Source organism: Ascaphus truei, chromosome 4 (assembly GCF_040206685.1).
Source record: "Ascaphus truei isolate aAscTru1 chromosome 4, aAscTru1.hap1, whole genome shotgun sequence".
NCBI classification, from domain to species: domain Eukaryota; kingdom Metazoa; phylum Chordata; class Amphibia; order Anura; family Ascaphidae; genus Ascaphus; species Ascaphus truei.
In genome coordinates this window covers 24,008,014-24,034,697 of record NC_134486.1, presented here as the reverse complement: position 1 = coordinate 24,034,697, position 26,684 = coordinate 24,008,014, and the positions used below count along the sequence as shown (strand labels likewise).

The 26,684-nt window shown below is 44.8% G+C and overlaps 2 protein-coding genes across 4 annotated transcripts in view; one reads left to right on the top strand and one right to left on the bottom strand.

Annotated features, from left to right (window-relative positions):
- The window catches only part of TRMT61B (tRNA methyltransferase 61B), an 18,901-nt gene extending 16,521 nt beyond the window's left edge, over positions 1–2,380 (top strand). The window contains exons 6-7 of the mRNA XM_075595415.1: positions 1,129–1,212; positions 2,171–2,380. Coding sequence (XP_075451530.1) covers positions 1,129–1,212; positions 2,171–2,238 — 152 coding nt within the window. The 3' untranslated portion in view covers positions 2,239–2,380. The remainder of the gene's footprint in view (positions 1–1,128; positions 1,213–2,170) is intronic.
- Positions 2,299–25,936, bottom strand: SPDYA (speedy/RINGO cell cycle regulator family member A). Of its 3 annotated transcripts, XM_075595419.1 has the most exons (8): positions 25,694–25,936; positions 22,214–22,508; positions 21,187–21,245; positions 20,321–20,406; positions 12,352–12,523; positions 4,096–4,402; positions 2,963–3,028; positions 2,299–2,562 (listed from the first exon to the last, which is right to left on the bottom strand). In XM_075595419.1, the coding sequence occupies exons 2-7, from the start codon at positions 22,440–22,442 to the stop codon at positions 2,976–2,978; spliced, it is 906 nt and encodes a 301-aa protein (XP_075451534.1). In that variant the 5' UTR covers positions 22,443–22,508; positions 25,694–25,936; the 3' UTR covers positions 2,299–2,562; positions 2,963–2,975. The 3 variants fall into 3 exon arrangements, with proteins under 3 accessions (XP_075451534.1, XP_075451531.1, XP_075451532.1); XM_075595416.1 differs by lacking the exon at positions 2,963–3,028 and having other exon boundaries at positions 25,694–25,934; XM_075595417.1 differs by lacking the exon at positions 2,963–3,028 and having other exon boundaries at positions 22,214–22,459; positions 25,694–25,934.
- Positions 25,937–26,684: the final 748 nt, after the last annotated feature.

The following is a 26,684-nucleotide window of genomic DNA, read 5'->3' as shown; positions in this document are numbered from 1 at the left end:
CAGTTATATCATCTGGTTATGTGTTAGGAGACCTATTGTTCTTACATATCATTTCAGATTTATATGTATTTTTTCTGAAATCTATTTTCTCCAAAATGTAATTTTCTCCATATATGTATATACATTTTTTTTAAAAAAAGAGAAATCAAGTAGTTACTTGCTTTGTTTATATAGTTTTTGTCTTTTAGCAGTGTTGATTGTTTATATATATTTTTTATGTTTTGTATACTCTTCCATTATGATTTTTTCATTGGAGATGAAGTCAGCTTAATATACTTATTGTAGATTACTTGTTTGTATTTTTTTTTTCATTAAAGGTTAGACCTTGTTATTTATGTGTATCACAGTGCTTTGACATCCTATACAGTAAACGTAATTTTAAATGATGAAACAAGTGTTAAAATGATGCAGTGTATTGGTTTAATTGCCCAATTTTAACGCCAGTGTATGTTACTAAATCCGTGTGACTAGGACTTTGAAAATGTTATTTTTATTTCTGTTTTGTATCTTTTTAAACTTAATTTCACACTCCTGAATGCTATTTTTATACATGGCTGATAGGGCTGCACCACAGTGGTAATTTAGCTTAAATGTATTTTGGACATCAACATGAAAGTTGTTTATAGATTTAGATGATGTCTTTTAGTTATGGGGTACGGTGTCAACACCACATGAATGTACAGGGCAGTGTTTCTCAACCCTCTTCCCAGGGATTGGCATCCGTTGGACCATTTTTTGGAATAAACAATGAAACACCAATAACCCAGTGCATGCATGTATGTTTGCTAATTATTTCGTTATTCTCTCAAACTGGTCTTTCTGGGGATCCTTAAGTAGAGGGTTTAGAAGCACTGACACAGGGACTCAATTCTACAACAAGCTGGCAGCAAATGCACATACAGTAGCATGTAGCTGGGTGGATACTCGAACAGCAGCTAGGTTTATAATGGATACTGAATCACAGAAATCTGTTTTCATTGAACAATGCAGCTTTCTACAGTTTGCCAATAGAATAAATATAACTTGATGTTTAAAGACCTACAGAACTCAAATATCTAAGCAGGCAAACGATTTAAAACTGTAACTATACGCAGATGGTAATAACCATATATTTTCCTCTTGCTGCAGCTGAAAATCTGTCTGATAGCGTTAAACCATTTGGACAAGTTCCTTATATTGCACGGCCAATGCCATTTCAAAGCGGTCACACAGGTGAGGAAAATTTCAAATGTTCACAAAATATTTTTTTTATTTTACTCGTGTGTCCCAAGCGATTCTATGTCATCAGATCCCTTTCAGCGCATTAAAATACATAGCCGGTAAGGTGTCTTCTGCCCCTGGGAAGGTGCCTTATGGCATACTGTAGCTCCCATTAAGGAAATATGGACAACAGAGTCTGTAGGACCAATAACTGACAGGCACTGCACTATTGAGCACTGCACTATTGTTTTTTCCCTGCATGTATTACTTGACGTCTGGTAAATATGGGATTGAAGTCCAGACTTGGTACTACTAACTTGCCCACTTAATTAAAAGTGCTTAAGTGATTGACATTGCAGCTTTAATATAAACCGAAGTACAGGCATACCCCGCTATAAGGACACTCACTTTACGGACATATTTACAATAGCACCATTCCCCCGTGTCCGTACGCTCGCTTCGCAAGTACGGACACTTATTCAGCCCTTCAGACCGCCATAGTAGTGAAGCCCTGATTCCCCTCGTCCAATTGGAAAACGGCAGCTCGTCGTGCATGCGCCTGTCAGCACGTCCTGAACAGCAATACCGGCTCCCTACCTCTACCGAAGTGAAAAAAGGTTGTGCTTCACTTTAAGTACATTTTCGCTTTACATACATGCTCTGGACCCATTGTGTACGTTAATGTGGGGTATGCCTGTACATATTTCAAACAAGTGTATTTTCTTCAGTTAACATATGAGAGGATTTTTATTTGGGGATAAACCATGAGCTACAATAATTGTAATGGTTAAAATAGTCGGTCTTGCCCTTTTACTCCAAGAACCCTCTTCAATATGCTGTGCAAACTTTCCTATGCTGGAGAACAATTCATCTCCATTATATTAAACAGGGGCATAAGTGTTAATCAAATCTGCAAAATCCATATCACATAACATCGATGTGAATATATTTTTTTTTTGTCTTTTACTAGCTTTTCTTGTGAAACTGAGGAAAATCAAACCAGCGCCAAACCAATCACAACATGAAGATCCCAGCTAGTACCAAAAAATGTAATAATGTATTACTTGTTGTAAATAACACACTCCTTTCTACAACATATACTTTTTTTTTATCTCTGTATTGTACATTGATTTAAATCAACTTAATAGTTTGAAATGAAAATAAAAAAATGCAGACAGAACGTTTAACTCGCTGGACTAAAATTCAGTAGCAACTAAATGCAGTTCCTGTTTGCGGAATTTCCAATGCCATCATCATCATTATTCAATTGGAGTCGGACCTATTCTTCATTGCCTGTAAACCACTCCATGGATTTGTCTTGGTATCTAAAACATTTGTTTGGCTCCATGCTTGTTTGGCTGCCTATAGAGAGAAAAGAAATGTTGATGTACTAAAGTTCATACAAAGGCAGTAAAAACATCTATGTTTAATGGCAAACCATTCTGTTTCCCATGTAGGCTAATGTATGTTTTTCACTAATCCTATGGAATTGTAGTCACCAGAGGATTTTGGTGGACATAAGAGATTACTTATGTAGAACTAAGACAAAACGTAACGACATATGTACTGTAACAACACTGTTTCTGTTTTCCAACCTCCATACACGCAGGATTCATTAACCTCTAATATGGATTATTGCACCACAGTCCCACACAAACTGTTGTTGATTTGATCGCAGTGCGATAATCCGTATCAGAGGTTAGTCAATCTCTCCCATAATTGTAGATATTTTTAATTTAATCCAGGGTAATCTCCCTCTAACCTGGCAGTTTCTTTTACTTTCTGTAACTTCCTGCAGCTCTAGTAGCCCTTTCAGTGCAGAAGGAACCTGCAATACATTTGAATCTTAGGAACGAAGACAAGTGGTGTTTTGCATTACATTCGAATCGGTAAAAATGATTATTTTTGACAAATCCCACAAAATTATTTTATAATAACGAAGTGAAACTTTGAATATAAATAACACATACACACTCAGGCCCTTATACATGCCTTTTTATTTAGGGGAAGTGGGGTAGCCCAGATCTAAAGGAAGTAGAACTTCATACGAGAAAAATGTGAATACAAATGTTTATGCCACTAGACTTTAAAAATACTGTTTGTTATATTTTTGTTCAATCTTTCTCGTATGAAGTTCTACTTCCTTCAGATCAGGGCTACCGCACTTCCACTAAATAAAAGGTTTGAGCTGTCGATTAGCAATAAGGAGGAGGCTCTTATTCACATTGGGTTTTGCAAAGCAAAAGACAGCAATAATATTTACTACTGTTCTCCCTGACCATATGTGTGCCCATTCATTCAGTATTGAACACATTCACACGTTTCGTTGCCCTACTTCTGTTATACATGGTAACCACCAATATCCTACCCTGATTTGTACAGGCAAGATTAAATCCTATTGGGAGCCACATCTGAGACATTAGTCATGCTGGTATTGACAATCTCAAAGTTGAAGTGAACAGCTCACCTGTCCTGATATTCAGCTTTAAGGAAACCATGTACAACAATCATGTCGTAGTGATTAAACAAACTATTCAATTACGGGAAACCATCCCACAATGAATTTTGGAAGTAGTGTGTCCACTGAATTAAAGGTGGGCCATGCATTCTCTGCCTGTATTGCAACAGAGCTCCACTGTCCGGAGACTGAAATCTTCAGGTGGCCCAAAACAGAATTGAGTATGTCCCTCTTATTCCTGAAGTGGCTGTGTCATTGCCAATGACTGCAATATGCCCAGACCACTTGTGAAATGCCCTTGAGAAGATCTCGTAATGAATTTGTCCAAGATACTGTACATCTTTTGTGCTAAAATGATGAAATACAGATCTGTTCATACAGAAGATTATAGTTACAAATCAAACAATTATACAGAATATGCGCAGAAATAGACATACCTTGGGTAGAACAGTAGGACTCTGGAGGATCAATCACCATTTTGTCCCCAGTAAAAGATTCGGGTGAATCTTGCTGTACAATCTGTTCTTTCATCCGTAATGTCGTACTGGATGACGAGGACGATGAGCTGGATAATCCCAAACCTATAAATCTACCTTTCTTACCACAGAGCAGACAATCTAGTGGTGTGGCACAAGGACCGCGAGGAAGCTGAGTTTCTTCTTTACTGTAATTTCTAACTGCTCCGCTATGATGGTCTGAGCGCTCACGCTGCCAGATATAATGTGTTGGTGCAATTTCCATGACCTACAAAAAAATAAATAGATATTTCTTTCAGTTAAATGAATGAATCACAATAAATTGTACATCTTTTTTAATAACAAAAGTCTATACGGAGACTATTAATTATAAAACGACAGCGATACAGAGGGGGAGACTTAAGTACTGATGCGGGTGTAACCCTACCTGGCTTCTAAGGGAAATTTACATCGGTGTGTACTATATGGCTACTCCGCATGGGTTAGCTGGGCGATGAGGTAGCAAGGTTGTAGAATAAAGGTCGTCAGAAACTTTTGTACTACAGCAGTTATTTATTCGTGTCCCTATGGACAGGGACCGCTTATACACATTAATAACGTAGTACTGTATTTTATAACATAAATACAGTTCTTCCATCAGTGCCCACTCTTAACACTCCGATGAAGGTACTTTGACTTAGTTGCTCTGAATACGTCCCTCCCCCCCCCCCTCCTTGTTTCTTTGGAACCATCACCGGCATTGATTCGTTTACTCTGGGCCGCAACACGGAATCCAGATGGGTCCTTTCTTTCTTGACCCAATACCTTTTCCCAGTTTGGGAACTGCCACTTTCATACAGACTGGTGAGGAATATTAGCGCCGATCCAAGGTTAGTGCTGATCCACCGGCACTCGGGAGCCCTGTTTTCTGAGGCCCTCTATTGCATGCCGTATTCCTTTTTATTAATAATTCAGGACTCCATTCCGTCTTTCGGAGTACTGTCCCTATCTGCAACATAATAAACGTGGGGGCCAGGTCTATACTATTACTTAATAAACATTACTCATCTACTCTCCCGAGGCTCCTCTCCTCATGTCCTCCTGGAACCTAACCTTATGGAATAGTCCTCTCTCCTTAAATACTCCTGCATGACGTATACATCCCCATAGCAACCCCATTGTAGGGCCCAGCATACACCAGCACTGTTGGTAACCCTTAAGAAGGAGGAGTTACACAGGATATTGCACCCGCATCCCACATTAACTGCGATTTAAGTCAATGGTAGTTAACATGGATCACAGTGCAATATCCCAAATTGGTGCCTAGAGAATCCCGGTGATTGATGGAAATTAGTTAAAGGTAGACGATGTCAACTACATTCTCAATCCAAAAATAAATAAATGTAGAAAAGTGGAGCTTTTGAAAATCTTTAATTCCCAATATATTATATTATTTCACATATTATCTGGTTATTGGTAATGTGGAGCAAATATGGCGAAAAAGCTGGCGTACCAGAATGCCACAATGTGAAGGGGTATTCTAATAGCCAGTCATAGATACAGTATCTGTGAACTACATTTCCCACAATCATATGCTTTTATGGGTATTATTCTGGTAACCAGTAGGTGGCAACAATTCCCTGGAAAACCTTTAATATAATTTATGCGACTCCTCAATGTAATCCTCAAGGACAAAACAATCTTAGATTTTCTTCTTTTTTTAATGTGTTAAATGTCAGTAATCCCAAAGTCACAGTGATTGATTCCCCAGCTGTAGGAGGTGAAGGAGGAGCCTTTAGTCGGGTTGAGGCATTAATCACCAAGTAATGACCCGTTCTGTGTGAATGATTACTATTCTTGGCTAAATGCTCTTCAGTTTTTAATTCTAATAGTTATGTATTTTTTAACTTCAGTACAGTGACGTCTTGCGTGTGCTAGAGAAAGTTGCTGCTGAAAACTGAAGTGAACAGAGCTACATAGTTACATAGTAGATGAGGTTCAAAAAAGACATCCGTCCATCAAGTTCAGCCTATGCTTAATTTAGACAGGTAGCAGCTTTCACTGGATTTGTTTCTGGAAAACCTTTGAATTATGTACTTTTTATTTTAACTGGAAAATTCATTAAATGAATGAGGACCTGGGGACAGATGCTAAAAGAAAATATCTAAAGGGACGTGTGCGAGTATGACTGAGCCAGTAATTGAGCCAGCTGTGCTGAAGTAGGGATATCCTGAAAACCTGGCCTGTTTGCGGCCCTCAAGGACTGAAGTTGTGCTGGCCTGCCTTAGAGCATCTTTCCCTCTTTCTTTTGCAAGCAGTAAATTCAAAGATGCTTTTATAGAGAAGGTAAAAGATAGATCAGTGAGATGTACTGTAAGGCTACGGCCCCAGTCCTCACTGCTGCACGCGCGCATGGCGGTGCCTGCACAGACTGCAGCCGCGATCGGTAATGGAGCGATGGGATGCACGGGGGCGGGACCATGACGGGGGTTGGGGGTGTGGCCATGGCGGGGCATATCTGCCCTTCCATTGGCTGCCCGCCGAGCACATGACCGCAGCACGGGAAGACAAAATTCTCGTCATCCCTGCCAGCGTACGCGTTACAGCGCTTTGCTCGCCCACACACACACGGCCACTGAGGCCTGCCCCATAGAGGGCTGTGGTGTGTGACGCGCGCACTGCAGCGGCCAGTGGGGACCTGGTCTTAGTGAGCTGCCGAGAGGTGGCAGCAACTCTGATACTTCCTTCCCAGTAAAGTGTCTTAAGATGTATTGCCTGAAACAAAATTGCGGTAAACTAAAAAAGAATCAAAACGGCTGCTGCTGCTGCAACCAGGTGACGGCTTTGATCTTTGTCTGTCTCAGCTCTCTTTAATTTCTCAGACCAAAGGGGAAGCAAATTCACAGTGTATTCTTCAGGCAGCTGCCAACAAGCTCCTCCATGATGACATTTTTAATTTGAAATAATTTTTGCATTTTTTATGTTTATGTCGCACATTAAAAAAATGAAGGCAAAAATAAAATCCAGGGCAAGCTGCAAATGGCGGCCTACTGTAGTTTTCCCTGGTAAAGGAGGAGCTCAGTTTCTTACTAATCTACATTTATATCCAATTAAATCTTAAATTTGCAGGAAAAACTATGCTACATAAAACTTTGAGATATATACAGCAGGGCCCCGCTTCTCGGCGCTCCGCTTTTCAGCGATCCACCGATACGGCGGCACCGAGAAGGGGGCCGCCATGTTGGATCCTAAGTCGTGCATGCGCAGAACGGCAGAAAATGCCGGTTTGCGCATGCGCAGAACGGCAGAAAATGCCGGATCCGCTTTCCGTCGATTTTTACTATACGGCGGGCCCCCGAAACGGAACCCGCCGTATACCTGGGGCCCTCTTGTATAAATATATCGATAACCGTTATTAACCTGTTCTGAGGCAACTCCCTTTTTCCACAAAATGTAACTTTTCTTACAGATAATCTTGCACCAACATTTATTTCTAATCTTTTTTTAAAGTATCTGTACTTTATCAGGCTGTCTACCTGCTGTAACTTCCTTATTTAAGAACAAACAGAAAAGAAAGACCAGCCCCAAATATACTGTATTTAGTAAACTGATCAGTATCTTTCAGTAGATTTTCTATACCATGTGTAACACCAGTTTAGTAATTGTAGGTATATTGAATAGCTTTTGCAAATTTAGGTCCAGAATCCTAAATGAGAAACGCACAATAGATATCACAGAATATGGCATACACTCTGCTTTATTTATAGGTTGATACACAACTGAAGAAAGAATGCTGCAGTGATCAAGGCGGAGTAATAAAGCAATGTTTCGAAAATTACAATGGGGGCCACTTTTAGAAATTCCACAAAGTGTTTTTACATCAGTATTTTTCTAAAGCAAAAAAAAAAAAAAAAAAAGATTAATACGTCCTTGAAAAAACTTGTGTCTGGTCACATGGGCTCTAAAATACTCCCGACTGACCTCTTGATCAAGGATCTCCTTGTCGGTCATGTTGGAATGTGACTGCAAGTGCTTTATTCTCAGGAATAATTGAAGTGCAGCAGGGCTTGGAAGATGCAGGCGATCGTTCTCCATCTGAGCCCCAAAAAAACTGGGCAAATGTATTTATTTTTAATCTTTTTTCTGTCTGAAACGCAACGGCACATACTGCAGTAAAGAGTAAAACTGTCAGGTAGTCCTTTGTTTAGCCAGGGCCACTTATCCAGATATCTGTGGTTAAAAGAACAGATGGCATGACGGAAGGCTTCAAGGCATTACTAACTTCATTACACATCTGCCGCAATAGCTTTGAAATGCCCCTTCTGCAGAAACTTCTGGGTGGAATTTGGTAGCATAGGCTTAGAGTTGCCATTAGCCTGTGAAAGCCCGGAAAATCAGTAGCAAATATAGGACGCATACCTAACACTACCATAATAGCCACAGCCTTTGTTAGTTTCAGGGGGAAAGGGGACGGAAGAAGAGGGGGTTGGAAACGGGGAGGAGGAGGGGAAAAGGGTGGAGGAAAGGAAGGGGGGGAGGAAGGGAAAAAGGAATAGAAGAAACGGAATACAGAGACCAGTTTCATCACATGGAAATACCAGGACACAATGATACACCGATCTACACTAGAGATGTGACTATAGGAAAAACCTTAAGTCCCAATCAGTGTTGAGACCTTTAGGTATCAATGTGTCCATAGTAAATATCCAAAATGCTTCTCTTTGATTTAAGATATTGGATCTATCTCCCCCTCGTGTGTGGGGTTTAATATGCTCTAGTGCGCGCAGCCCACCTGTGGAGAGACTATCACTTACCGGCGGCTTGAGGCAAAGTCCGGATCCCAAGGCGTTCCTCCGACAGGCCGTGGTGCATCCAGAGCTCCGGAGGAGCCACACGCCCGAGGAAGATGCCGGAGCAGCAAAGGACCTGTCTGCGGTGGATCCATTGGAGCCAGAGGACGTCTCCTATCTGCGTATCGGTGAGGCCCCCTCTTCTTACTTCCATCAGGATCTTGTTGCGGCCTACACGGACGAGGAACCGGGCGGGACTTGTTCGGCTCCAGGAGCGGTGATGCACTTCTGGCGCTGCCGGACGTGACGTCACCCTCGGCACCGGACCTGTGCAAGCCAGGGGATCTCACGAGATCGTCCATCACTGATGACGTCAACAAGATGGCGCCTGTTACAGTTGCGGAACCTCGGCTGGAACCGGTGGTGAGTGCTGGACTGTCCCCTGCTGACACTCCTCTACACTGGCCACAATACCACCCCCCTGGGGCCGTGGTAAGCCTGCACACCATGGACTGGCCATGGACACTGTTAGGCCCCGTTCACCGGCATTCACCACCCAAGTCCCTTCCAAGGCCATCTCTGTTCTGGACAGTGACAAGGCCCCTATTACATCTGCTTGTGCTGCGAGCACTAGGTCTGCCCCTGCCAACTCCATCTATGTTTTGTCCCATTACCCCAGTGATGATGTGTCCCCTAGTCTACTGATCTATAAGACTGGGATTTTGGGGGGGATGGATGGTTGTTCTTATGAATCCGAGGAGGAGATACCAGCTTCGAGTCGCATACCTGTGGCTAAATCTCCTGGGTCTTTTAGGCCCTTTAGAGAGTCTTCCCTATCTCAACTGTCATCAACGTCTGGTGTGTCCTCTCAGATGGATACTAGGTCCAGTAGCCTAAACCCATAACATCTGTCCGGAGAACCCCTTAAGTAGTGGGACCCTATGTTTCAGGGCTACGCCGCCAGTATGAAGTGGCAGCTAAGTTTCTTCTGGTTGATGGTCCTGTGGTGGATCATTGGTGGGAGGAAGGTCAATATTCCCCGGAGGACATAGCTGAAGCCCTCCGTAAGAGGGTAAAAGAAATTAAGCTGTGGGTAATAACACCTAAGGGACCAGCTATACTGTATCAAGAGGTGGACCCTAGGGAACCTTAATTTTGGGTTTTACCTGGTCAGGCAGGCACCAACAAATTGTTAAAGTTCAGTAGGGCAGATAGAGCCATCATTCATCAATACCGACAGTCAGTACGAGTTCCCCTATGTACCAGAACCCATCATGGATGAGGTTGATGCCAATAGAGATGAATGGCTAAAGCAGGCAGTACTGGGTCCAAAACTAGTAGACACAAGTATATTGATGAGTCTAAGATATGTACCATCATGAGAGAGTGGTGTGTGGGCAGGAGTATTCTTAAAGACCGGGTAGAACAACGCCAGAGACCAGGTACTCCTAAAATACATTTTGTATGGACCAAGGATTTAGATGGACGGGTGTGTAAGAAACCTGATCCCAAGTTTTATAAATAGGGATCCTATCATTCTTCACGTTGGAAGAATTGTTTATATTATCGTCACTGTAATCAGTGAATGGTATTAGGTTCCTAATGTCTGTAATACTGTAACACTGGTTAATGTCATGCCATGCTGATATGTCACCGTGTGTTGTATTCCAGGCTCCAGGTTGATGGACGGTGCCCCAAATTGGTTCCGAGTGAGGACATGAGATTTTTCACCTAGGGGAGAGTGTATCCATGGCTGGTTCTGGCTATCCTTCTGCCCCTCCCTGTCATGTAAGTCCTGGTAGCTACAGGCTGTGACAGGCTGTCATCTTGGGTTTTCCCCACCCTCAGGCAGCCTCTCTGAGTGACAGGGGTAGAGGTGAACTGGGTCTGTGTGCAGTCAATCGGTGCAGACCTTGTGCCCTCCCCCTCTGTGCTAGGAGAGGATGCATGCCAAATTATAGTGAGTTAGAGTTGAAGTCGGAGTCCCTCCCGGCTAAGAGTGAGACGTGCTCTCAGCCCCTTAGGGGGTTGAGGCGACTAGACCTACAGATGGCAAGGCCTCAATTCTGAGAAGAGGCCCGGCACCATCCAGAGGCCTGGGGTCCTATGCTGAGAAATGTATTCGCTGTAATAACACATGCAGTGGATGCACTAAAAGGATCCTGTTTATATATATATATATATATATATATATATATATATATATATATACCCCTGCCTGAGTCTACAGTCTATTGGGTAGGGGTATGCATTATGACTTTCACAGCGGGGACTGTCTCCAGCACACTGGAGTCCACTGTGGATGGAGGCTTTGCACCACACCATGAGAAGAGCCTGATGACAACCAAGAGCCAGTCCTGTTTCACCATACCAATGCGGACCCTCAGCATCTCCTGGAGCCTAACAGGTATGAAGCACCACATCACTGATAGCCAGGGCCAGATCTCCCAGACCGGGGGGGGGGGGGGGGAAGGGGAAGCAGCGCTACATATGTAAAGTGACTCAAAGCTTAAGTTTTGTGTTGTTTAAGAATTAAATATATTTAAGGAACAATAAAAACAAGTAATCTCTCTCCGTACAATTTGTAGTACTGTATACCAAATAGTGTACTAAAGTTTTAATTGGGGGAAAACTCCTGTTCGCTTACATATACTGCATGCTGTACAGTCAATATCTCTGTCTCTCCTCTCCCTCCTCTCTCTTTCGTTACAGCAATTTGGGCGGTAGCCCCTCCCGTGCAGGGCAGTGCTGTGTAACTGAAAGCTGAGTGCTCCCCGTTCTGCTCAGGCCTCCATGCTATTCCGGGTAAGGCAAGACTGACAGTATATGTATTGTGTGTGTCAGTCTGTGACTCTGGTGGGCATGGGGGGTTACTTTGATGTATGTATGGGGTGTGATGGGTTAATTTTGTGTGTGCATGGGGTGTGAGGGGTTTATTTTCTGTATGTATAGGGTGTGAGGGGCTAATTTGGTGTCTGCAGTGCTGTAGTGGAGTACAGTTTAATTTTAAGACTTTTTTTTTTAAACGTTTGTACACAAGTTTGCGAGCTCTTCATTCATTAACCCAAAAGTTTGACCACGTTTTTGTGAAGTTATTTGTATTTTGCTCGGATTCGAATATTCCTTCTGAAGTTTGACCAAGTGGCGAGTTCATGGGAATCCAAACTTTAGAGCCGGCAAACTTGCCCAAAATTTGCTAAGACAGAATTTGCACTTTGCAACTTGCCCATCCTTAATATGCCCCTTACATGGATGATATCCTATTGTCAAATAAACTAACTTAAACTCACATTTTTCAATATGAGTCAGAGAGGCATGGTTTGGAGTCAGGTAACAATTAATTATTGATTTTAAGTAAGTGCAAAATGTTTGATTAAGGAAAATGCTTTCCAGATCTCATTGTAAAATAAAATCAATAAACCAAAAAGCGAAATGTTTTGTGACATACCTCTTCACAGCAACGTCTGCTGACTGCAGCTCTGTAATCAATACTGGACCACAACTGATCTCTTGATTTTAAAAAATTTGGGAATAGCTTTCTCCAATTCTTCCCCAAAGCCCATGGGAAGATTTCATACTTGGCTTCTTCTTCATCTTCTTCAACTGTATTTGCCAAATACCTACAAAATATGTACAATCTGGATTTCTGTGTGTCTGTTGGGTTAGTTGAGAAGATGAATTAAGACTTGGGTAACATTGAAGAATGAAATAATTTGGGTTAATTAAAAAAACAATATGGTTGTGTCCTAGCACAAAATACAACATGACTATAAACTACTATAACTGCACCATTTTATATTAATCAGCTATGTCCTTGTACAGGTGAAAAAATTAACTGAATTATTTTTTTTTTTAAATAGTCCAAGATACAAGATTTGCATATACAGTATTTGGAAGTAGCAGATAGTTATATAACAAATACAAAATGTGATAAAATTCTTGTTCTACGATTAAATATTTCAAAAACATACTGTATTAACATGGAAAGGACTACACTATTATTTATTAAAATCAAGGTTTTTGTAGATTAGAATGAACAGAACACATGGTGTGAACCATGTTCAATTTTCACATGTCAAGATTTGCAACTTCAAAAGTGCAGGGAAACAGTTTCAGGCGAGAAGAATCCGGCTTGTGCAGCCGACACAACACAAACAAACAATCTCTTCAAAGTGCAGGTCTCCTCTAAGACAGAGATACAGGGTAGAGCTCTACTCACAAGTTCATAATTAAATTCTCCATTTAATGTGACTGACAAGAACAGTGGAAAGACAACATCTCAGGTCCCATATGGACCTTTCATCAGGTTTGCAAGTTACATAAAATAAAGATGGAAATTTGAGTTTAGTATTAAATTAAATCTGTGATGTAATTAGTGAACCATTATGAGTACATTAGAAAAACAAAGTGACATTTATATATAATTATAAATAGAGATGCATTTTGCTAATGGGGGATATTTATCTGATCAACCTGTATTTTTTATAACAGAAAAGATGCTCGATAGCGCTCTAACAAACCCAAAATAATAAATCTGCATAAAATATGTGATAATTTGTGTATAAGTGCCCAAATAAAGCAATATGTGACAACAAATACAATAGTGAACTATAGTGCTCAAAAGTGAATAAGAGGCTTAACAGATACACCCAGCCCTTGGTATAAGACTGTTTCACTAGTCTTGCATGTTCAATTCTTCCAAAAGAACCAGGGGAGCGCTGCTTGCAGCCATGTAAAATAAAGGGACATCACATAGTGTAGCAATGTCATACAGTGACTATTAATCTCATGAAAGGCTCACAAATGGCTACTCACATAGAAGCAGATAAAAAGGAGCAGTCATCCAACTTATGGGGTGGATATTCCCAATGGAATATGCAGCAACTATCAGCAGACAATCTCCAAAAGAAGAGAAACAGACCATATAGTGTAGACGGCAAATATAATGATAAAAGGTAAAAGTACTTAGGATGAAAAAAGATAGCGTGATCAGTAGCGGGTGGCAGGTACACAGTGGGTCGCGATCTCCCTGTGTACCGCGTTGTTCTCCGCTCCTCCGGAACACTTCCGCATCCACGCCGGGGGCTCGCGTCACTTCCGGTGCGCCTGAGACCTCCGGACTCGATGGTAAGGGTGCGTTCTCGGTGTTCTCCTTGGATACTGTCTGGCTGGACACTCTATGCGTTTCGCCGTTAAGTCCACCCGGCTTCGTCAGGAGATTATTCTCGCTCGAGATTAATAGTCACTGTATGACATTGCTACACTATGTGATGTCCTTTTATTTTACATGGCTGCAAGCTGCGCTCCCCTGGTTCTTTTGGAAGAATTCAACCTGTATTTTTGATAGCACATAACACCATTATAAGTCTATGTCACTAATAGCTTCTATTGGTTTTGTACAAACGAAAAGGCATATCTATCAAGGTAAAAGTGGTGCAATTCTGGGGCAAAAATACTGCACCATGTGTAATAAAGAAAAAAATCCCATTGGGAGCATCTGGGCAGGTATCTATACCTTCCACACGTGCACCAACCTTGCTGTTCATATGTGACAGGCCTGATCACACACACTTGGGTGGATTGGGACTAATGGGACACAGGGTTGGGGGAGGAAGGTGTGGGGTTACAGCCCAGTGAGGGGATAGTGTTACAACTGTCAGTATTGGCAGAGTGTTATGCATATAGCTGTTGCTGTGTGTTATGTATAGAGCTGTTAGTAGTCTGTGATGTATGTTAAGATGTTATGTTACTGATCCCTATAGTAAAGCCATTTAGCCATAACTTTTGGTGTGGCCTGGTTACTTTATGGATGTTCCTATGTGAGGGCCATTCTACATTTGCAGAATCTCACATAGGTGGAGGTGCTGACCGAAGAGACGTTCCAGGAGCACCCCAGGTTCCCATCAGCGGAGGCTCAGGCCTCCTGTATGGAGCCTGACAGGTATATTGCACCACACCTGGTAACATATAGAGAATCCCTCACCTGCACTCTATCTGCGATTGGGTGGGGGCAAACTGTGTTACATTTGGAGGCGCTGCTGTGATCAGACATGGGGTGCCCAATAGCTGTAAAGTACCCAAAAGTGCCTGAAATATGTTCATACCCTCAATCCATGAGGTCCATACTTAGGCATGCCGGGGTAAAGTACTGCCTAGTCACGTGGTGGTAGTAGGTAACGTTCCCACTCATGTGGACGTGATTGAAATTTGGGAGGCCCTAAAGCAGGGGTGGGGAACGTCCGGCCCGCGGGCCGTATATGGATCGCCAACTGTTTTGGTCCGGCCCCCGTGAGTCAGGGGGCCCTTTGCGCGCTCGCAAGAAAGGAGGGGGAAAAAAATCCCCCTTTCCTGATTGGCTGTCTCGTGTTGGCATATTGCCAAGAGTTTTTTTTTTTTTTTTGCCAAGACCCCCCCCCCCCTACGGAGCACGTCCACAGAAGAGCGAGTCTGCGGAGGAAGAAACTTGAATCTTGAAAATTGAATCTCCACACCGGGCAGCAGTTGCGGAGGTGGGCACCTGCACCGATCCCCTCCTGCTCCGATCCCCCCCTCCCCCCCTGCGCATGTCCACGGACCTCCTCCAATCCCCCCCTGCTCAGAATCCCCCCCCCGCGCACTTACATGGTCCTCCTCCGATTCTCCCCCCCCCGGCGCACTTACATGGTCCTCCTCCGATCCCGCCCTGCTCAGAATCCCCCCCCGCGCACTTACATGGTCCTCCTCCGATTCCCCCCCCCACGCACTTACATGGTCCTCCTCCGATCCCCCCCTGCTCAGAATCCCCCCCCCCGTGCGCGCACTTACACGGTCCTCCACACACCACACACCGGGCAGCAGTTGTGGAGGGCACATGCTCCGATCCCCCCCTGCTCAGAATCCCCCCCTGCACACTTACACGGTCCTCCTCTGATCCCCCCCGCTCAGAATCCCCCCCCCCCCTGCTCAGAATCCCCCCCCCCCCGCTCAGAACCCCCCCCTGCTCAGAATCCCCCCCCGCGCACTTACACGGTCCTCCTCCGATCCCCCCCTGCTCAGAATCCCCCCCGCGCACTTACACGGTCCTCCTCCGATCCCCCCCACTCTGATTTCCCCCCCCCCGCTCTGATTCCCCCCCATGCGCACGTCCACGGACCCCGCCCCATGCACTTACACGGTCCTCCTCCAAACACAGGCTGCGTCCTCGCTAGCGCTGAGCGTGCGGCGCTTGGCGAGGTGACTTGCATATATATATGCGAGCCCCCGCTCACGCGATGCGTAGGCGCGGGCACACACGCTCATCGGCGCTTAAACAAATTTTAGGCGGGGGGACGCTGCAGGGGAAGCTAGAAAGTTTTTTAAAAAATTGTTTACTTAAGCGCTGGTGAGCGTGTGTACCCGCCGCATACGCGCGCATCGCGTGAGCGGGGACTTGTGTGTGTGTATATGTATATATATATATGTATATATGTATATGTATATATATATATGTATATATATATGCAAGTCACCTCGCCAAGCGCCGCCCGCTCAGCGCTAGCGGGGACGCAGCCTAATCCCAGCATCATTGGTCCCCTTGACTTCAATACAAGTTGTATGATTAACTTTTGCAGCCCCCCCCCCCCAAATGATCTTTGCCCCATAAAATGACTGTGTGATCTCATGCATCTCAAGTTGTCACTTCTTGCAGCTGATTGTCATTCTTGATTGCGTGTGGGTGATTGTGTGTGGGTGATTGTGTGTGTGGGTGATTGAGTGTGTGTGGGTGATTGAGTGTGTGTGTGTGGGTGATTGAGTGTGTGTGGGTGATTGTGTGTGTGGGTGAGTGTGTGTGTGGGTGATTTAGTGTGTGTGGGTGATTTAGTGTGTGTGGGTGGGTGGGTGATTTAGTGTGGGTGGGTGTGTGATTGTGTGTGAGTGTGTGTGTGGGTGATTGTGGGTGAGTGTGTTTGTGGGTGAGTGTGTGTGTGGGTGATTTAGTGTGTGGGTGATTTAGTGTGTGTGGGTGGGTGATTTAGTGTGGGTGGGTGTGTGATTGTGTGTGAGTGTGTGTGTGGGTGATTGTGGGTGAGTGTGTTTGTGGGTGAGTGTGTGTGTGGGTGATTTAGTGTGTGGGTGATTTAGTGTGTGTGGGTGGGTGATTTAGTGTGTGTGTGTGTGTGTGTGTGTGTGTGTGTGTGTGTGTGTGTGTGATTGTGTGTGTGGGTGAGTGGGTGTGTGGGTGGGTGATTGTGTGTGGGTGGGTGTGTGGGTGGGTGGTTGTGGGTGAGTGTGTGTGGGGGTGATTGTGGGTGAGTGTGTTTGTGGGTGATTGTGGGTGAGTGTGTGTGTGGGTGATTTTGTGGGTCAGTGTGTGTGTCTGGGTGATTTGTGTGTGGGTGATTGTGTGTGTGGGTGGGTGATTTAGTGTGTGTGGGTGGGTGAGTGTGTGTGGGTGATTGTGTGTGTGTGTGTGATTTTGTGTGTGTGGGTGATTTAGTGTGTGGGTGGGTGAGTGTGGATCTGAGAGTCTGAGAGTCGGTCTGAGAGTCTGATTTCCCTCCCCCCTGCCCGGTGTACGTGTGTGTACGTGTGCAGTCAGTCATAGTCACCCACCACCCAAGTGTCAGTCAGTCACCCAAAGAGAAGCAGTTCCAGCCATCACATTAGGGGTGAGTTAATGAAATGTTTGACCAAATATAGCAGGCTAATTTTAAAGTTGATAATTTTGTATGGCCCTCGAATGATTTAATAAATATCAAAATGGCCCTTGGCAGAAAAAAGGTTCCCCACCCCTGCCCTAAAGGAACGCCTGGACCTAGTCCAAGGGTGGAAGTAGATGGAACAAAGGTTTGACATCACTGCATAGTGGAGTAGCCTATGGATAGTAGTGGGTCAGGAATTATGCTGGGAAAATGCCCCTTGGACTTTATCAGCCCCAGGTGCCCCACCAGAAGGCTATCCCCTTGTATATGCAGAAAGCCATAGTGTAGTTAATGGAACTGTGCACAAAATGGAGGCTTCTTAATCGGAATTGCAAAAGTGAGTCACACCTAAAATGGCGTCTCCCGCCAAGTGAGGAGAGCGCACGTGCTGCTGACTGCCAGCCTGCACAGAAAAGTGTTGCAACAACCTGTCCGGTTTGGCGCGAAAACCAGAGCCCCTCCCCTGCGATGTGAGTGACTCAGTGCAGAGCCAGAAACACTCTTTGATAGAGTGTGCCGCCCCTCCTCTAAATTCCACCAGGGGGAATGAGCACAGTGAACTGTCAGTAGCAACATCTGCTCCCCCTAATAAAGATAAAGGATTCAGCAAACCACAACATCAGTTACCAGGGGCATGGCGAGCGAGAGGAGTAAGTTATCCATTTCTTTTGTGCCCTTGTCTGCATAAAGAAAGGACAGGCGATATGGACTTTGCCCATTACTCATTGCCAGAAGGTGTCCGGGAGTTATCCACGGACGGGATCACCAGCTTGAGGTGTTTGGGCCCTGATTGTGTATTCCTGGGAAAATAACTTTTTGGGGGGGCTATTTTCTTTGTGAATGGAGCCAACCATCTTGTGTCTAGCCCTCTACTGTCTACGCTTGAGGAGTACCAAGCCCCGATGACAGAGACGGTTCAAGATCTGGTTCCAGACTCGGTTCCGATGCCGTAGCCACAGATGCCGGAACCACAGATGACGGAATCAAGGAAGGGTAAGGTGACTGCCCACGGAGAATGGGGATCGTTACCACTGGTGCCGCCGCAGGAACAGGACTGCTTCGTGCCAATTGCCACCTTTGAATGCGAGGTGCCCCAACGCTGTTCCCCTGCAGAGGTGTCCCTACCCCCATCCTTGTCTACTGATGACAACAGCCAACCAGCTGTGGTGATGCGCCAGCAGGCGGACCACTCAAATGAAGCTGAAGATAAAGAGACAACTACCTCATCTGCTGCGGACCCTGCTATGGGCCCGTGTGCCCTACAACGGCCAGTCCGGCCTCCAACGATGGTACAATTGGTCCTCGGCGAGGGACCCGTACCTACCGACCGAAACGGTGAGTTTGATGCCCCAGGGGTGAGCTCCCAGATGACTGCGGAGCACGGTAGCTCCTTAAGTCTGGCCACCAGGACGATTGGCTCGCCTCGGCATCGCGTCCTGGCGGAGGTGTCCCCCTTAGAAGATTGCTGCCCAGTGGTGCGAGTGGACCAGTGCCCACCGCCTATCGTCCAGGCGAAGAGAAAAGTCAGCCCCATTGTGATGTCCAGTGCCGCGGAGATGGTGCCTGACAGCGTTCCAGATGTACCGATACCCGTCAACGTAGCGGTGGGCACCAATCCATTACTCCGTGCAGACTGCCATGGAGGTGTCCAGTAAAGAGGCCCTGCTCAGCGATTACTTCATCGCGAAGAATCCCCAAGAACTGCCGTCTCAATATATGGACCTGCACGTTGACCTCGTGATGTAACCAGAAGACGTCCCGTCTGAAGCGACTGCTAGAGCGAACAAAGACTGTGCTGTGACCTCACTGGTAATTATTGCCTCCTTTATGCGCAACATGGAGCGCTCCATTCACCATGTGGTGGACCGCGGAAAAGGTCAACACCTCCTGGCCTACTGCATCCATGCTGTGGATGGCCGGGTAAGGGTCTGGCACAGAGACACCTTGCTGATCCTTCCACCAGGGGGAGGAAGTAGCTTGCATATATTGCCCCTGTGGGCTGTTGCTGTTTTCTCCTTTGATAGGATTGATAGTTCATAGTGCTGCATTGGGTTTCCTGTTTGTTCGCTTAGGGTGTGTACCCATTAGGGACTACACCTACATTTTACCTTTTAGGGAGGTTTTTACGGTAGGGGGTAAGGGAAGTGCCATTGATCTTACTGGTCTCTGGGGGATGGGCCTGAAGAAGGGGCTTGCCAACCCCCCCCCCCCCCACCAAAACGTTGCCCTGTTTATTCCCTTGCACCCTTGTCTTTCCTTTCCCTCCTTTCCCTTCACCATATTTCCCCCTCCCTTCCCTCGTGTTGCATTCCACACAGGGATTTATGGTAACATTTCTCTGTGCGCACACCTTTTTCCCCTAGTTTTAAGATTGTGTATACCTCACGAGTATTTTGCATCTGTGTAAATTGTCTATACACTTTTTGATACATTAAATTCTAATTAGCATATCCTCTATTTTTCCCCTTCATTCTTTATTGAGTGCTGGGAACTTCCCCTTTTATTAACAAATATTTCTATGTATATATATAATCCTGAAGCTTTATGTATCACTGTGAAAATATGTTACACTTCTGTTCCATAAACTATTATTAGTTTGCCACATTTTTAGTTTTACAGGGGCTGTTTTAAACCTGCTGCTGTACTGCTGATTGATTGGGCTATGATATACTAGCAAGACTATTTGATTAAAAATGTAAAAATCAAACATTATATCAGAGACAAAAATGAAGTAACAAATTATTAAATAATACTCACAAAGCAACAAAGAAATTATTTCTGGTGTGCTCATTTATATTGAATGCAGCTCTCTTGAAATAAACAAAGGTCATTGCCAAAAGATACTGTGCAAAAAATGAGAAAATGCAGATTGTTCAGGTTTTTTCTTTCATTTAAGTCTTACAGTTTACGACAGCTAGCAACAGAGAAAGAAAGGAAGAAGGAAAGCAAGAACAATACTGTAGGATTTTACTAATTTAAATAATTTTTATTGGTGTCGAATTATTTTTCTTTGCTTGCCTAGTATAAACTCGAGCGGGTCTAGGACAGTTAGCCACAGCCGTTTTGCCACCGAATAGTTGCCCGCAGCAGATGACCCAGGGAGTTTGGAGGAGTCCGGGCCATTTTGGGTAATTCTGATAACTGGAACCTAGGAATTTAAACCCTAACTTTAAACTCTAATCCTAACATTAACCGCTAACCATAAAAACCCTAATCACTAACCCCTATTCCTAATTTTTCTAACCTTAACCCCTAACCGTCATTCTATCCTTAACCCCTAAACCTTGAAAACTCTCACCCCCAATCCTAACCTTAACCCCTAATCATGTAACCATAATATTTCTAACCTAAACACCTAGCCCTAACCATAACCTTAATTCCGAACCCTAAAAAACCTAAACCGTTAAAATCTTAAACCCTATGGCGAAACGGCCGGCGGCAAAATGGCCATGGCTAATTGTCCCATTCCTAATTCTAGCTAGTGTTTACCAGCACTGCTTGCCCTATTTGCTGATCTATTTTTTTTTTTTTAACAGGAAAATGTAATGATTTTTTCCAAGCAAAAATATCAGTTAACTTTTTTATGGTGACCAAATAATATATTTGTATTACCATCACATTACCTTGTCTGCTACTTTACAACAGCAATCCATCCACAAGAAATCTTGAATCAAGTCATCATCTGCAACAAATGGCAATAAACACTAAAGTCAATGAAAGCCAAAGATATGAACATAACTACTTAATTATTTCATCGTTAATCATTTATAGCGGGTACACGTCGTCCTGGATCTTTCCTGTGGTTTTTTGTGCTTTTGTCTTATTTCTTTCAGAGCAAATAATGGAAAAATGCATGAACTATGCACTATTTCAGTTGTATTTTATGTGGAATTATAAATGAGCGACGGGTGCCAGTAACGCCGTGTTTGCCAAAAAGACAGTCCAACCATACTGACTTTTATGGGTTTATTTCATATCAACCAAAATGAGAATTCTATGAGGCATTTTGGCCCAAAACAGCTCGATCGACTGCTTCGGCTAATATAGAAAAAGGCCCTTAATATTTTTGTATTTTATGTTTATTTCCATTTTCATATTATTTGATTTGTATGGAGCCATATTAATTGTAATATGAATCTTATTATATTTAGCACACAACATTTTCCTGTTCACCCTGGCAGTGGGCACTAGAGGCTTAAATTGCAGTGCAATTTATTTCAATAACAATTCTGTGGTATGGTTTGAGTAAAGTCTAAACTGAGTCACATGAAGCGGATATATTTCTTCAGACGGTTCTAGTAACTTAAAATGATCAACTGTATTCAGGCCTTTTCCTGTATATCAGACCACCAATTTAATCCTTTGAATGCTGAAGGGGCTGCAACACCAGAGTGCCACAGGCCCCTTCGGCACGCATGATCATGTGACCACGTGATAGCTCTGTCATCAGTGACGGAACAGAAGGGGCCAAGTCCTCCTTCCATTCCACTTCCTTATAGATCGCGCTCTGCGCTGCCCGAGAAAGACAAGCAGGAAGATAATGATGTAGCTATAACATCATGGGGCCCCTGGAGTGCCAGACCCCATGCCGTAGTAGCTACGTCTAAAGGGCACCCAAATGGTTAATAAACTAAACAACAAATCACCTACCGAACAGCTTGAAAAAAGCTGTCATTTCTTGGCGCTGAATTATGAGGCATGGGACTTTTGGCCGCTTGATGATGTTGTTATTGTACGCATTGCTTTCATAAATGCCTTTATTTTCTCTAAAAATGGGACGTTTCAAGTGAACTTTCTTTTGCTGATGGGATCTGGATCCAGACTTCATGTGAATTGTAACAGTGGTGGGAGTCTTACAGCAGATCTGATTGGGCCTCATATTGTGACGGACAAATCCTACAACAAAGGAGGAATCTGTGTAACAATCCTAAAATGGGCAGTTTCGCTAAAAAAAACAAAAAACTTATTAAAGTAACTGACTTTTAAAGAAAGTTTGTATCATTCTTAAAATCACTTTTACTTTTTATCACAGAAAAAATTATATGGTTCTGTTATCACAAGGTCCTATGTAAATGCAATCTTATCCGATACTTATTGTCCATTCCCTTATGTTTGATAAATAATTGTAGTATATTTACACAAAAGGACAGAGGAAATGTGTGCGTATTAACCATTTACAAACGTTTACAAACAATATTGTCACAAAAGAGATTAACGATAGGAAATAAGATGTTGAATCTCTAAGAAAAGAAACAGTGATCACTAGGATCAGACAGCACAACTGTAAAAAGCTCTTACTCAGATTAGAAGAGGTGCCCGTGGCTCAGAGAATCTTGTGATTCTCAAAAGCACACACAGTACACAAAATTGGAGACCCAAAGAATAACATACACACGTTCTGGAACAAATATCTTTCTCTTTGTGTATAGAATCCATGACTCAAACAATATACCTCAGATCATGCTGAGAATACAATGTCCCACTAATATGTCTCAAACAGCAAACGGTGGGAATGTGATAAAGGGACCTGTAAGGCTGCGGTCCCAGTCTTGTCTGTGACACGCGCGCCCGGCGGGGGGGGGGGGGGGGCGGGGGGGGGGCAGCGCGTGCACAGCGCTAACCGCGATCTGAGGGGAGAGAGGGAGCTTGCGACGGGAGGGGGCGTGGTCGGGGATTTGCTTGGGTGTGGCCATTACGTCACGCGGCTGGTTCGCCCTCATTGGGTGAACTGCCGGTTGGGGCGTGGCCACGCTTCCGTCGCAAGTTTTAAACTCAATTTTATTGAGTTTAAAAAAACTTGCAGCACGGCGCGGCTGCACCTTCAGCGTGAAGCTGCATACTCGGCCCTTCCCCACTGAGGGGCGGTGCTTACACGCACAGCGCACGCCGCGCGCTGTGGCAGTGACTGGGACCGCAGCCTAAGGGTGACAACAAACGTTAACAATCACCATAAAACACTGTAGTGCAAGCCTAAATATTGACATAAATGCCAGGACTAATGCACACGTAGAAACGGGAAAATGAATTGTCCAAAACACAATCGGGAGGCTTGCCGTTTGTATGTGTGGCTTAATCCTGGCATGTCTAGATTTAGGCTTGCACTACAGTGTTTTAAGTTGATTGTTAGTTTGTTGTCATCCTTACATGTTCCCTTACCACATATTCCCACCCTTTGCTGTTTGAGACATATTAGTGGGATTTATGGGACATTGTATTCTCAGCATGATCTTAGGTATCTTGTTTGATTCATGGATTCTATACGTGTAGCCAGGCTGGTTTCCTTGGCTACTAAGTCTGCCCTCCCTGGCAGCAAGTCCTGGTAAGAGCAGGCCTGCCAGGAGTTATCATGGTTTTCCCCCACTCACAGTAGCTTCTTGAGTGACAGGGGAGGAAGTGGGACTAGGCCTGTGTGTGTCCAATCACTGGATTCTGACTTGGTACCTACTTCCGTTGTACTTAAGGCCACGGCCCGTGTGTGCTGTGTGTACAAGCACCGCCCCCCCAATCGGACCGGGCCCAGTAAGCACCTTCGCGCGGAAGGTGCAGCCGCGCTGTACTGCAAGGTTTTGCAAATACAAAAAAATTGTATTTGCAACTTGCGACAGAGGCGTGGCCACGCCCCCCGGCGGTTCAGCCAATGAGTGCGAACCAGCCACAAGGTCATGGCCACGCCCCCCCATCGCAAACTCCTGCTTCTTTTCTGGGATCGCAGATCGCGGTGAAAAGCTGTACACGTGCCGCCCCCCGCCGGGCGCGCGTGCTACAGTGCACACTGGGACTGCGGCTTAAGGAGCTACACTGCTAAATTTAGTCAGTGCCTCTACCTCCTTGAGAGAGGCTGGTCTACCCTAACAACTGTGCAGGGCTCTGCCAAGTTTGTAAGGGAAGAGCATGGACTGCTTCAAGTGCCCTTGGCTTGGAGGTCCAGGGTACATCCTGAGGGTGACGCCCCAAGAAGTGAGCTGTGTACACTGTAACATCTGCCAGTGCACTAAATAAAAAGTGATCTTGTTGAAATATATCCTCTTGCCTGAAACTGCAATCTATCAGGGGGAGTGGAAGTAAGTTCTCCTGCAGGGATTGTCTCCACATCCCTGGAGCCTGCAACAGATGGAGGCGCTGAGAAAGAATCAGATCCTACCCCAAAAGCCTGTCCTGTTTTCCTCCACAACTCCGCAGGAGACTCAGATCTACTGTGAGCCAGCAGGTAAGCACCACCCCACCCCATGTAATGGCGAATTCTCCCAGAGTGTGGGGGAAACACCGCTACATACGCAAATAGAAAGATATTTGTTCCAGAACGTGTGTATGTTATTCTTTGGGTCTCCAATTTTGTGCACTGTGTGTGCTTTTGAGAATCGGAAGATTCTTTGACCCGCGGGCACCACTTCTAATTTGAGTAAGAGCTTTTTACAGTAGTGCTGTCTGATCCTGTCTGAGTGCTGCGGGTCTCCCATTTTGTATCTAAGAAAAGAAACAGTAATTTATGGCTAAATTACGATAAATAACTTGACTTCAAATAAAGAAATGTAACATTAAAAAAAAGATACATCTGTATCCTTTCAGTTTTCAGTTATTATTCCATTGCTTATAATTGTATAATCATATGGATTTTCTTATTGTTACAAAAAAAGCACTGAAACTCAGTTACACCATACAAATAACCCTGTGTACAAGCTCTATAAAAACTTCAGAAAGATCCTTAATTACAATTCAAGTACTGTACTGTTTTTTTTGTTGTTTTTAATTATTATTATTATTACTACTTATGTTTTAGGAAATTGTTATGAAAATCTTAACAATGTTTGGCCCCTTTTTTTTTTCTATCTGCCAAATTGAGCAAAGCCTCATCATGTCTTGCAACTTTGGTTTAATAATATTTACAGTATTTGAAGTGCCCCAGACTGCCCTGCTCATAGACTTCGACAAAAAAACTAAATATGTATCTGACACTAGTTGCAGGTGTGTTGCGCAGATGTGACATGCTTTTATTCACTCATCTGAACCGGCTAGAACCGCCCGGATTGTGATAAATGTCACAAAAACCGGCAGTGATAAGAAGACATGACAGTTTGTGTCTCAGTGTTTATATTCCCTGCACTCCCGGTTAGTGTCACAGAGGATGGATACCTCCTAATATAAAGCAGGGAGTGCTGAGAGGAGCCAGGTCCCCGCACAGCTGGCGGTGTAACGGCTGGGCTTAGGTATGTATTATGAATGGCTTGTTAGTGAGCGGGGGACAGCCCGGCCTGGTAGCTGTGCGCTGAGGATGAGGATTCTCCGAGTCCCAGTGATGGCGCCCACTGCAGAGCGCTGCGCGGGAAGATGCGAAATCAGGCCCCTCGCCGGCTTCAGCCAATCAGCTGCGGCCGCGCGCAATGGTGTGTCCAATGAGAGGAGGGGAGGACCGAGCAGCTGTGCACGAGCACAGTCTACCGATCTGCGCGAGCCGGCGTCAACTGGAAGCGGGAAGGTTTTTGACAGTACAGTACTATGCACGCGGACGATGGGGGAGCGCGTGCCATTCTGTGTGCCAGTGAGCACGCGCGCGTGGCGGGAAAACCCAATTGAGACAGATTTGTATTGAAAAAGGTTGCCAAGGCAGCCATCTTCTGGTGCTTTTGTTTGTAAGGCATAAAGAACGTTTAGGAAATGGTTATTGGATTTTTTATTTTTATGACACACTTTATGAAGTGCTTCATATAATTTAAAAGAAAGCCTAAGGCGGCAGCCAGGGTGCAACCTGGCGCTCGAGCGCCGTGACGTCAGGCGCTCAGGTTGCCCGGACGGTTCCTGGCCAGCTAGTTGCGCGTGTGGGGAGGCGTATCGGGTGGCGCGGCCATGACGTCACGGAGCTGGTTTGCCCTCTGGCACGAACGTTCAGCGTCACCCCGGATGAGGCGGCTGAGTCCCCAGTCTTCACTGTGGCACGCACGCCCGGCGGGGGGGCGACGCGGGCACAGCGCTACACTGCGATAGGCGGTCTGAGGCGAGAGGGAAGGTTTGCGACGGGAGGGGGCATGGCTGTGGGCTTGCGGGGGCGTGGCCATGACGTCCCGCGGCTGGTTCGCCCTTATTGGCTGAACCGCCGGCGGGGGCGTGGCCACGCCTCCGTCGCAGA

What these genes read in the sequence shown, in the direction of transcription:
- SPDYA (XM_075595416.1), bottom strand. Translation starts at nt 22,442, where the DNA reads ATGAGGCCCAATCAGATCTGCTGTAAGACTCCCACCACTGTTACAATT. An exon ending in GTTGTAAAGTAGCAGACAAG is followed by an intron (nt 20,407 to 21,186) that starts GTAATGTGATGG and finishes TTTTTTGCACAG; the next exon opens with TATCTTTTGGCAATGACCTT. An exon ending in GTCCTACTGTTCTACCCAAG is followed by an intron (nt 2,563 to 4,095) that starts GTATGTCTATTT and finishes TTCTCTCTATAG; the next exon opens with GCAGCCAAACAAGCATGGAG.